The sequence below is a fragment of the Zosterops lateralis genome (genome assembly GCF_965231275.1).
Source record: "Zosterops lateralis genome assembly, chromosome: 17".
Taxonomy (NCBI): Eukaryota; Metazoa; Chordata; class Aves; order Passeriformes; family Zosteropidae; genus Zosterops; species Zosterops lateralis.
In genome coordinates this window covers 4,916,918-4,927,975 of record NC_139777.1, presented here as the reverse complement: position 1 = coordinate 4,927,975, position 11,058 = coordinate 4,916,918, and the positions used below count along the sequence as shown (strand labels likewise).

The window sequence follows — 11,058 nt, the reverse complement described above, 5'->3', positions numbered from 1 at the left end:
GGGGGCGCCCTCGTGGGGTTATTTATAACCAGGGAATAATATATTGAGAAAGGGGGTATTTTGGGGGCATAGAGAGGAGGGAGCAGCCTGGTCCATCGGCTGAACACCTCCCGGAGCGATGCCCGCAGAACCCCCCGAGTCTCGGGGCGATGTCGCCCCCCATTCCCACCCGGAGGCCCCCGGGCTCCCCGCGCCCCCAGACCCCGCCGGCGCCCCATCCCCGTCCGCAGGGAGCGGAGCCGTGTCCGCGGTGCGTTACCTGCTCCCGGGGGGCCGCGCTGGGGCTGGGGGGCGCCGGTTCCGCTCGCTCCTGCTCTCCGCGCCGCTCCTTTGTGCTGGAGCTTTCCCAGAGCATCCCTGAGGAAGAGGCGGCCAAGCAAACTCCTCCTCCAGCAGCCCCCGGCCCCCCCGGCCCTACCTACGGCGCAGGAGGATGCTGCAACTCGCATTAAATTTTAATGCTGGAAATGCGGCCGAGTCACCTTTTCCCCGCACCGCTCCCGCATCACTCCCAGCATCAATCCCGCATCACTCCCGCATCACTCCCAGCATCAATCCCGCATCACTCCCAGCACCGTTCCTGCATCACTCCCTCATTGCTCCCGCATCACTCCCAGCATCAATCCTGCATCACTCCCAGCACCGTTCCTGCATCACTCCCTCATTGCTCCCGCATCACTCCCAGCATCAATCCTGCATCACTCCCTCATCACTCCCTCATCACTCCCTCATCACTCCTGCATCTCTCCCGCTCCGCTCCCTCATTGCTCCCGCACCATCCCCGCACCTCTCTCGCTGCTGGAGACGTTGGGGACCCTTTTGCCACGACAGCCGATCCAAAGGCCACTGTCACCCCCCTGCCACCGTGTCACGGGCTCCCCACAGCCACGGGTGTGATCCAGGGGACACGGGACAAGGGCTGGCGGGGACACACCCCTGGGGACGCGGTGGGCAGGATGAGGACGGATGGCAGACACACCAGCCCGGCTTGGGGACACAGCCGTGTGTGAGGACAGCTCCCCTCCCGCCCGGGGGCAGTGACAGCGCCTCCTCAGCGCTGTGCAGCTGCTGCGCTCCCTCATTGTTCTCCAAGGCCCCGCCGGCTCCCCGGGGACCCCTGGTCTCGCCGCCAGCTGCCCACCGTGCCTGGCCGTGTGCTGGCCCCGCTCCCGGACCCCTCCTCCCCCCAGGGCTCCCCCCAGGGCTCCGGAGCTGCGCAGGGACAGGGGGGTGCCCAGGACGGGGGTCCCCCCAGCTGTGGCCGTGGAGGGGACGGGAAGCTCCTCTCCTCGCGTCTCCCTGGCTGCCGGCCCCGGACGGGTTTGCCCTGGGGCACAGCAGGGTTTCGCTCAGCCCATCCCAACAACATTTTTTTTCTTCTTCTATGTTGCCTTTTTAATTGTTATTTCCTGCGGAGAGAATCCCTTGCTGGGCAGCATTCCCTCCGCTGGTGGCCTTGCTGCTGCAAATGTCACGGATGGGACATTTTCACCACATCAAACCTTTTCTCCAGAGCTCTTCTGAAATGGTGTGGGTGGTTTTTTTTTTTTTTTTTTTTTTTTTTTTTTTTTTTTTTTTTTTTTTTTTTTTTTTTTTTTTTTTTTTTTTCCCAGAACAGCCTTTCCCTGCTGCTTTTCCAGCTTTGGCTGCACACTGGGAGTGCAGGAGTGAGGGATGGGTGCTGGGATGAGTGCAGGGCTGTGTACAGGTGTGTGAAGGTACAGGTGGGATGGGTACAGGGCGTGCAGGGATGTGGGGATAGGTGCACACTTTTGCTTGATCTTGGAGATCCTTTCAGGTGCTGAAAGAGCAGATTGTGTCTGTGGGGTGGTGGGGTGTGGGGGTCTACCTGCAGCCGGGCAGAGAAACTCCTCCCCACTCATCCTTGTCCCCTCAGAGCCGCGCTCTGTCCCTGAGAGTGGCGTCACTCCCGGCCACGCACCGCCACGGCCCCATCCCCAACTGCCAGCGCCGCCTTGGACAACCGAGCCTTTATTGAGCTTTGTCCCCGCGGGACAGCCGGAGCCCCGCGGTCACTGCTGGACCCTGCGGATGGACTGGACCTGCCCCGTCTGCGCGTGGGAGCCCCACTCCCGCACGTGCTTGTACTCGCCCGCGGGGCTGTCGCTCTCCAGGAGGTACTGGAAGCCCCGGTAGCCCGGGTACTGCGAGCAGACCCACCTGCGACAGACAGAGAGCACAGAGCGGCGGTGGCTCGGGGCTGGCGGCACCGCGGAGCCCCCGCCGGGCAGCGGGAGGGGCCGGGCAGCTGCCGGAGCATCCTCGGCCGTGCTGCGTGTCCCGGCGGGCTGCGAGCCCCGGGTACTCACGCTCCGGAGCGGACAAGGAAGGAGCCCACGGTGCTGCTGCCCCAGCCCAGCGCGGGCAGCGAGGGGCAGTCATCGCTCATCTCTGCCCGTTTACCCTGGAAATTCTCCTCCTCAAAGAGCATCAACCTGCTCCGCCCGTGGTCCTGCGGCCGAGACGGGCACGGCTTTGGCGCTGCCACCCTGCCCGTGGCCAGCGGTGGACTCCGGGGGGAGCGGGGGCAGGGGCACTCACGGCGCAGGCGATGGGGCGGAAGGAGCACATCCTCTCCACGTGGTAGGCGTTACTGCCGCTCCACGCCTCCCAGCACGGGTACTCGCCGCGCTCCAGCACGAACTGCTGCCCCTGGAAGCCGCAGTGCTCGAAGCCTGCCCACCTGCCGGGGCGGGAGGGGTGAGACCCCCGGGAGTGCCCACCGCCCCACTCACAGCCGGGCTGTGCTCGCTGCACCCAGCGGCGCCCAGGAGGCAAAAGGCACTGGAAGCCTCCATCCTCCACCCCCCCTGCTGTCCGTGGGGTCCCGCAGCACCGCGGGGTGGCAGTGCCCCGGGACCCCCACTCACGCCCCGCTCTCGATCTTGCAGGAGCGCACGGTGCTGAAGCCGTGCTCCGAGGTGCTGTAGCAGTCCGTGGTGAACTCGTGCTTCTTGCCCTGGAAGAAAGGCTCATCCCACACCACCATCTGAGGGGAATAGAGGGAGTCAGGGGGCTCTGGGGGTGCCAAGGCCCTGAGCAGATGCTGCAGCCTCGTTCCAGGGTGTTCACGGGGTATGTGCTGGTCCTGCCCAGGCTCCTGTACCTTCCAGAGACCGGAGGATTTCTTGCAGCGGTGGGTCATGGTGGCTCTGCCAGAGCACAGGGGAAGGGGACAGTTAAAGCTGCCTCTCTGCCCAGATAAAAATGACCTCAGGAGCCCATGCACATCCCTTCACCAGCAGTGTGAGGGACAACAAAGGGGTTGCTCTGTGCTGGAGCAGATGAAGAGCTCTGCGGCTCTCCCTGCCCAGCTGGAGCTGCCACCAGGGCCATGTGGAGCAGCGGGCACCTGGCCCAGTGGGCACCTGGCCCTGGCAGGCATCCCTGCCCGTGCCCAGGGGAACTCCTCCTCCCACTGGCAGCTCCCTGAGCCAAAGCCCTGGTGCTGGCAGCTGGTGCAGGCAGGGCAGTGCTGAGCCGGGAGCGCTGCAGAGGCGGCTGTGTGCCCACACTGAGCATCAACACCCTGCCACAGCCCCCCATCCCCACCCCCCACCACAGCTCCAGTGCAGAGGAGAGGTCTAGCCCCGGATCTTAGATGCTCCTCCACCTGTTCCTGCAGCTGCTCACTCCCAGGCCCCAGCCATGGGCACGGGGCAGCTGCCCCAGGCTCCAGCGCTTACCTGGGGTGAGGCAGTGGTGCCCAGGGAGGTGACATGTCCAGCAGCCTCCAGCTGGGTTTTTATAGCCTCCAGATAGAGACAGAGCCCAGGGGAGCATTACTGAAACCCCTAACTCAGCACATGGCGGGGAGGAGGGACCGGGCAGAACAAAGGCGCCGTGTCAGAGACGCTGATGAGCCGGGATGTCGAGCTGGCCCACCGGGCACAGGCTCTGACCCCCACCCCACAGCTCCAGAGCTGGGGTATTGCCCCCAGACCCTGCCAGCACTCCTGCCATGTGCCCTCCCTGGCGTGGGGCTGGGCTGGGGCCGTGTCCCAGCTCTGTCAGCGCTCCCCCTGCCCGCAGGCATTGCCGCCTGCACTGGGGGCGTGGGGAGGTTTCCTCACCCGTTTCTGGGAAGTGGGAGGAAGGACACGTCTCCACTTGCTCTTCCTGCAAGGGCAGAGCAGCTCACTCCAAAATCTGGGGCAGCTTGTTGCAGGTTGGGCACACAACAGCCATGGGCACCATAAGAAGTGGGGACCAGGGGCATGGAATGTGGTGGGGGGTTGAAAAGGCATGGGAGGGACTGGAGGTGCAGATCATGACTTGGGAAGAGCTGCAGCAGCCTCCTGCCTCTGTGCACTGGAAAGAGTCTGATGCCACCACGTTTTGGGGACCTAAACGCCTTCCAGCTTTGCTCACAGTGATCCACACATCTCACAAATCATCCCAGGGTGGTGCCAGGGCTCCAAAGGCCCGGCAGAGGCACCCACACAGCTGCCCCTCAGAGCAGGCATCAGACCATGGAGGCTCTTGAGCCCAAGGGGAACACCAGTGTTCCCAGGGAGTGCTGTGTTTTGGGACAGAATTTGCCAGAAAACTGCCAGGAGGCCGAGCCAGAGTCCCCCTGATGCAGCTGCAGCAGCCCTGTGAGCCCCGGGCACCCTGGGGGAGGCAGAGCAGGGCAGCTGGGGAGGCTCAGCACAACCGGCTGCCCCAGGGCACAGCAGGGCTGTCCCTGCCACCTGCAACCCCAGCAAAAGCCCTCTTGGCACTGGCACAATTTGTCCCTGGCCTCTCTCTCACTGTGGCCTGAGCTAAACTCAGCTTGTGCTGGCCACCAGCACAGTGACCACCATTCACTTGCTGTCCACTCTCTGTCCTGGCAGCTGGACACGGTCACTGCAGCCCGAGCTGTGTCCCCACGGTGCCACTCAGTGCCAGGCAGGGATGCAGCAGCAGGAGATCCGTGGGCAGTGGGACTCCCCAGGGCAGAACAAATCCTGGTGCCCATGCCCTCTGTGGCCACGCTGTGCCAGGTCTGGCTGGCTGCTGCTGGGGCAGCTCTTTGCTGTGCTGGAGCTGTGCATCCCACAGGCTCACCCATGCCAGGGAGGGATGGTGCAGGGAGGGGCTTTACAGGGCACAGAGTCCATGGCAGGGAAGAGATTTTGTGTCTGGGGGGCTCAGGAATGGCCAAGGATCGAGCCCTGCTGTCAGCCCTGCCACAGCACTGGCTCAGGGAAAGCCACAAGGATGCTGAGCTCTCAGTATTGAGCAAAGCAGCCATCAGGAGGAGCAGAACTCGGCCCCTCCAATGCTGGTTTGCCAAAGGTGCTGGGGACTGGGAGTGGAGGCAGAGTGAGGAGCAAGGGGTGGGTGAAATCTGTTGATTAATGCCCAGGAGGCACAGGGGAGACACCACAGGGAGAACACCCCCGCTGCCTCTGGGAGGAGGAGAGGGCAGGTTAAATTAGAAATCTGGAAGAAAACCATGGAAACCATGGAGTGCAAATTGAAATCGTGCATCATAAAACACTGCCTGGAATCAAGGTGAGACCCAGACTGGGCCTGTGCCCGGGGTAACAGGGCAGCAGACCCTGCACCCAGCCATGTCATGGGCACAGCACACCTCCTGAAAAACCTCGGGAAAAGAAGGGATCAATTCATCCTTTTTGTTCGGGGTTTTGTGCAATAGCCCAGAGGGTGCAGCCGGGCTCCCACCACTGCTGGGTGACACATGAGAGGAACAAAAGAGAAGGGCAGCACACGGGGCTCTGAGCCCTCTGCCCGCAGGCCCTCGGGTGAGGCACGGCCGGTGCTGGATGCTGCGGGAAGCTGCGGGTGCTGGACAGGGCTGTGGAGGTGCAGAAAAGCTGACCAGAGGCCCAGAGGGACTCAGGGGAAGGTCCCCCCGAGGTGCCATGGGGTGAAGGAGATGTGGCACCAAAAGCTGACTGGTGCCAGTCCCAAACCAGCCACCCCACGACCCTCCAGTGGCAGTCAGGCAGAGCTGATGCCCCAAAACCATGAGTGTGCTGGTGGCAGAACCAGGGGTGGTACAGCACGGGGAAAATGGGTTAGAAAGCAAAGGAAGAGCTCTGCCAGTGAGCAGGCACGTCCCAAGGTAGAACAAACACTATTTTCAGGCACTCAGGTGGTTCGGGAAGTGTCAGCTTCGATTACACATCATTTGGGAAAAACCCTAACTCCTGAAACATTTCAGAACACTCAGATCTCGCTTTCTGGCATCTCCAGGGCAGCACCGCCGGCGCTTGCGGGCACGGAGTGACGTTCAAAGCGAGAAATTCAGTGTTTGGAGGGGAGAAAGGGGCAGAGCGCGGCTGCGGGCCGGGCACGGCGGGGCAGCGGGGTGTCCCCGGGGCGCTGGGCAGGGGAGGTGCTCCTGTGCCGGTGCCGGCGCCGGCCGGGCCGTGCCAGGGCTATATATGCCCTGCCGGGGCGGCCGCACGAGGGGCAGCGGGTGCCGGGCGCGCTGCAAAGTGGCACGGTCAGGTCTTCTGTTGTGCCGGGGGCACAAAGGAAAGTGCTGGGTTCAGCGGCTGGGCACGGGGCCGGGGAGAGGCTTCCAGCTCGCCCAGCGCTTTGCAGGATGTGATGACTGGGCGGCCGCGCAGACACTGATGAGCTGGCAGTTCCTTTGTGCGCCCGCCCGGGGGTCTGCCCTTGCCAGGCTATAAAGTGGGGGCCTCGCGGCGCCCCGAAACACAAGCCCGCTCACTCCAACAAGAAGCAGCAGCTGCCCAGGTAAGAGGACAAAGTCCCCGGGCACCGGGCTGCAGCCGGACCCGAGGTGGGGAGAGGGAAATTCAGGGTCTAAGCCGTAGCCACCGCTGTGGTGGTCACGTCTGAGAGCACCTCTATGCTCAGCATCCCACTGCCCTCCACTCCCCGGGGAGTGCTGGTGACACTCACCTGTGGGGCCACAGCAGGGCTGTCCCCTTCCCACCCCTCACATGCTGCCCCAGCGCCCCTTGGGCTCCGTGTGGGATTGCCCTGCTGAATGGCACAGCATCAGGCACCATCCCTGGGCACCCCCAGTGCTGGGACCATGCTCAGGTGTCTCCTAACCACAGGACAGTGTGGACTCCAGGACCTCCTGTGATCCCCCTGGTTAAGGCAGGACCCCTGCCTGTGTCTGCTGGAGAACCTTCCAGCACCTCCTCTCCTGGCCCTGCCCATCCACCCCACTGAGAATCCCCATCCAGATGTTACCATTCCTGGGACGGGTGTTGGGTGCCCACAGCCATGCCTCCCTCTAACCTGCTGCTGGTGCCCTGTCACAGACTTGAGCCCACCACCGCGATGTCTGAGACCACAAAACCCGCTGCTCCCGGCCAGGCCGCGGATGAGAAGGAGAAGGCGGCTCCTGCGCCAACTCCATCCCTCGACCCTGCTCCTGTGGCAAACAGCAAGGGCGAGGAGCCCTCCCCAGAAGCCTTCAGGGTAAGCCCTGTGGCTCCCCACGCGCAGGGACACGCTCCGGGCTGAGGGACAAGGGCAGAACCTCTGGGGCAGGAGGAGATTGTTCCAGGGGAAAGGAGTGTGGAGGTGTGGGTGGTGCCATCCCTGCTCTGTTTCTCTGACAGCAGGCCCGGGATTTTGCAGGAGGAACAGTCTGAAGGTCAACAGTCTGAAGGTCCCTTGGCCAGGACAGCTTGTTGGGGACCACAGGCTTTGGAAGTGCTCTCCCCTGGGTTGTGATGTCAGGGTTGGCTGCTGCCACCTGCTCCCTCTGGTCACCCCTTGCATGCAGGGGTCCTGCGGGGAGGTGGAAGGGACACTAGGGGTGACAGGGCCAGAACTGAATTGCCTCAGTGATGCCAGGTCAGCATGCCACTGTAGCAGGGCCCCTTGCTGGGGGGCAAGGGATGCAAGAGAGCTCTGGTGACACCGTTCCAGGCTGAGAAGGCCACAGTGCAGACAGAGCACCTGGAGAAGCAGCTCCTTCCCACCACGGTGGGCACCACCAGCAGCAAAACCAGGATGAGGCCATCTTGGAGCAGGAGTAGCTGCTGAGGGAACCTTCCTGTGCTCAGCCTGTGCAGGGCATGGCCATGAACAGAGCCCAGCTCAGCATGGGCGGGCACCAGATGCGAGAACCTGCAGGAAGGCTTGGAGAGCCCAGGGGGATGCGTGGAGCAGTGGGCTCAGGCATGCAGGGTCACACAGCACCAGCCTGCCCTCCCTGAGCATGCCTGTCCTCATCCAACCCTTTCCTTGCACCCCCAGATCGTTGTCTTCGACCAGGAGAACTTCCAGGGCAGGCAGATGGAGTTCACTGCTGAGTGCCTGAACCTGGCTGACCGTGGCTTCGACCGGGTGCGCAGTGTCATTGTCAGCTCTGGACCGTAAGTGACCCCAGCCACGGAGGGGGCCGTGTCCCTGGGGATGTTGCTGGTGGGTGGGGACACAGCCCTGGGGGCACCCTGGGCACAGTGTGACATGCAGGGGGATTTTCCCTGCCACTTGGGCAGAGCACAGCAGGGCAAGCACAGGAGCAGGGCGGGCATCCCAGATCTCCTTCGAGGAGGATGGGAGGGCCAGGATGGGTGGGAAGGATGCCAGGGCCACATGCAAAGAAAGGGCACCAGAGGCAAAGCCAAGGGCTGAGAAAAGGTGCCCATCATTTCAGCCTCCTGGAGGTGTCCATGGAATAAAAGGGACTTGCAGATTTTAGAGAAGTCAAGGTGAAATGAGGTGGGATCCTTGGACCAGGCCGGAGCAGGCAGGGATGGGCAGGGACAAGCACACGCCTGCACCCAGGCAGCCCAGCAGCAACAAGGGGGCTGGGCAGCTCTCAAAGCCGTGGGAACAGTTGACACAGGCAGGGACAAAAACGATCCCCAAAGCAGATAACTGAGCAGACGGATGATCTCCATGTTGAAAGAGCATCCCACCGTGCAGTGCCCGGCTGGAAACAGCGTGCCCAGGAATGCAGCGGGGCTGGTAATGCTGTGGGGAGGATGCACAGGACATGGCTTGTCCTGACAGCATCCCTGAGGGACTGGGAGAGTGACCTGGAATGACACAATGTAGCACCAATGACTTTTTTATTAGGAACCCAGAATATCCAACTGTTATTGAAATAAAAGGGGGTGGAGCAGCCTAGAAGGAGCTCAGACATGATACCTGGGAAGCTGCACTAGACGTAGAAAGAGTGAAATTGGGAGGACAGAGAACTTGGGTGTCATTGAGGTCCTTAAGAAGCTTTTTGAGAGTCACCGATGGGACTTTGCACCCAAAAATGTGCTCAGGGAGGGATGAAAGCAAAACAACCAAGCTGAACTTTAGCAGTCAGCTTGAAGCTGTGCAGCCTGGGGTACCTGAACACATCTCCTGCCAGCAGGAAAACCCCTGCTGGCATCTGCAGGAAGAGCTGTTCTGCAGGGAAAGGGGAAGCAGCAAATGGAGGACTGCTGTGGTGCTGGGGGCTTCTGAAGCCCCACACCCATGACATTCCCAGCACTGCAGCACCCCGTGCCTCTGCTAAAGAGGTGACATTGCAGCTGAGTGAGGCCCATGCCCGGCAGTGGGAAGGGTGCCAGAGCTGGCTGGTGCTGGAGCAGGGAGGCATGCCAGGATTGCACAGCCTGGGCAGGAGGGACAACAGAGTCCTGAGCTGACTCTGAGGGGTCACCAGCTGTGCAGGGCTCCTGCTGCTCCCCAGCTGAGGAAGAGGAGCACTGTTAGTGCTGGTGCCTGCTGCACATTTGGACACTCATGCACCAGTGAGTTTCCAGCTAGGAACCTATGGATCAGCATTGGCTCTGCATAGTGCGTGGGCTGGGAGAAAGGTGTGAGCAGGGTGGTGGGGCCACAGCCTTTTTGGAGACCCCTCCACTGTCCTGCAAGCTGGCTGAGCAGGAGGGGAACTGCTGGGTGGCACCCGACTCGTTCTTTGCCCACCTCTCTCCCCAGCTGGGTGGCCTACGAGCAGGCCAACATGCGTGGGGAGATGTTCATCCTGGAGAAGGGCGAGTACCCTCGCTGGGACACCTGGTCCAGCAGCTACCGGAGCGACTGCTTCATGTCCATGCGTCCCATCAAAATGGTGAGTGCTCAGAGGCAGAGAGCCCCAGTGGGGTCTGCCCAGGTCTGGGCCATGCTGCTCAATGCCTCGCTGCAGCAAAGCTCCAGAGCTTCGGCTGCACTGCCCAGCACCCTCCCTCTGTCTTCTCCAGGAGGCTGAGGACCACAAAATCTCCCTCTACGAGTCTGCTGACTTCAAGGGCAACAAGATGGAAATCCAGGAGGACGATGTGCCCAGCCTCTGGGCTTATGGCTTCTGCGACCGCGTGGGCAGCGTGCAGGTGCCCAGTGGAACGTAAGCTGGGCTGCAGCAGAGGCTGCCTCGTGCCAGACTCCCCTCCTTGTCCTCCCCAAGTGGCTGCCATGGGCTCTCAGGCAGACAGAAAGCTTTGCATGGCTGGTTTTGGTGGCATGGTTGTTTTTGGTGGCATGGTTGTTTTGGGTGGTGTGGCTGTTTGTAGTGGCGTCTCAGGACGGGTCTCGGGATGTCCTGGACTCCAACAGTGGCGTGGCTGTTTCTGGTGGTGTAAACTGTCCCCTTCCAGCCCCCTGAGCTCACACCAGCCATGTGGCGCTGCCTGGAGCAGCCAACCCCGCTCAGGCATCCTGCGCTTGCTTTCCCTGCAGCTGGGTCGGGTACCAGTACCCTGGTTACAGAGGCTACCAGTACCTCTTTGAGACCGGAGACTTCCGACACTGGAACGAGTGGTCTGCCTTCCAGCCCCAGATCCAGTCCATCCGCCGCATCCGGGACATGCAGTGGGACCAGAAGGGCACCTTTGTCACCCCCGACGCGCCCTCCGACTGAGCGTGCCGCCTGCTAGCTACGAGTCCCGGGCCCCGTGGGGCACCCCCGCCTCCCCTCGCGCTCGCCTGCCCAGCACTTTCCTTGTACATTGCACATTCCCTGGATGTACACTACCTTGTGAGGCAAATTAAAAAAATACCAGAAGATTAGAACTGCTCGGGGGTCGGTGGTGCATGAACGCGGCTCTGCTTGCCCAGGGTGTGCCAGAGGGGTGGGACACGGTGGAG

The 11,058-nt window shown here is 62.2% G+C and overlaps 2 protein-coding genes across 2 annotated transcripts; one reads left to right on the top strand and one right to left on the bottom strand.

Annotated features, from left to right (window-relative positions):
* Positions 1-2,033: 2,033 nt before the first annotated feature.
* Positions 2,034-3,166, bottom strand: CRYBA4 (crystallin beta A4; the record flags this gene model as incomplete). Its single annotated transcript, XM_083874058.1, has 5 exons — positions 2,034-2,181; positions 2,331-2,473; positions 2,563-2,704; positions 2,892-3,010; positions 3,128-3,166. The coding sequence occupies 5 exons, from the start codon at positions 3,164-3,166 to the stop codon at positions 2,034-2,036; spliced, it is 591 nt and encodes a 196-aa protein (XP_083730184.1).
* A 4,130-nt stretch (positions 3,167-7,296) lies between these two features.
* On the top strand, positions 7,297-10,831 carry CRYBB1 (crystallin beta B1; the record flags this gene model as incomplete). The annotated part of the gene is made up of 5 exons (XM_083873822.1): positions 7,297-7,437; positions 8,224-8,342; positions 9,913-10,045; positions 10,176-10,318; positions 10,651-10,831. The coding sequence occupies 5 exons, from the start codon at positions 7,297-7,299 to the stop codon at positions 10,829-10,831; spliced, it is 717 nt and encodes a 238-aa protein (XP_083729948.1).
* Between the last annotated feature and the right edge of the window lie 227 nt (positions 10,832-11,058).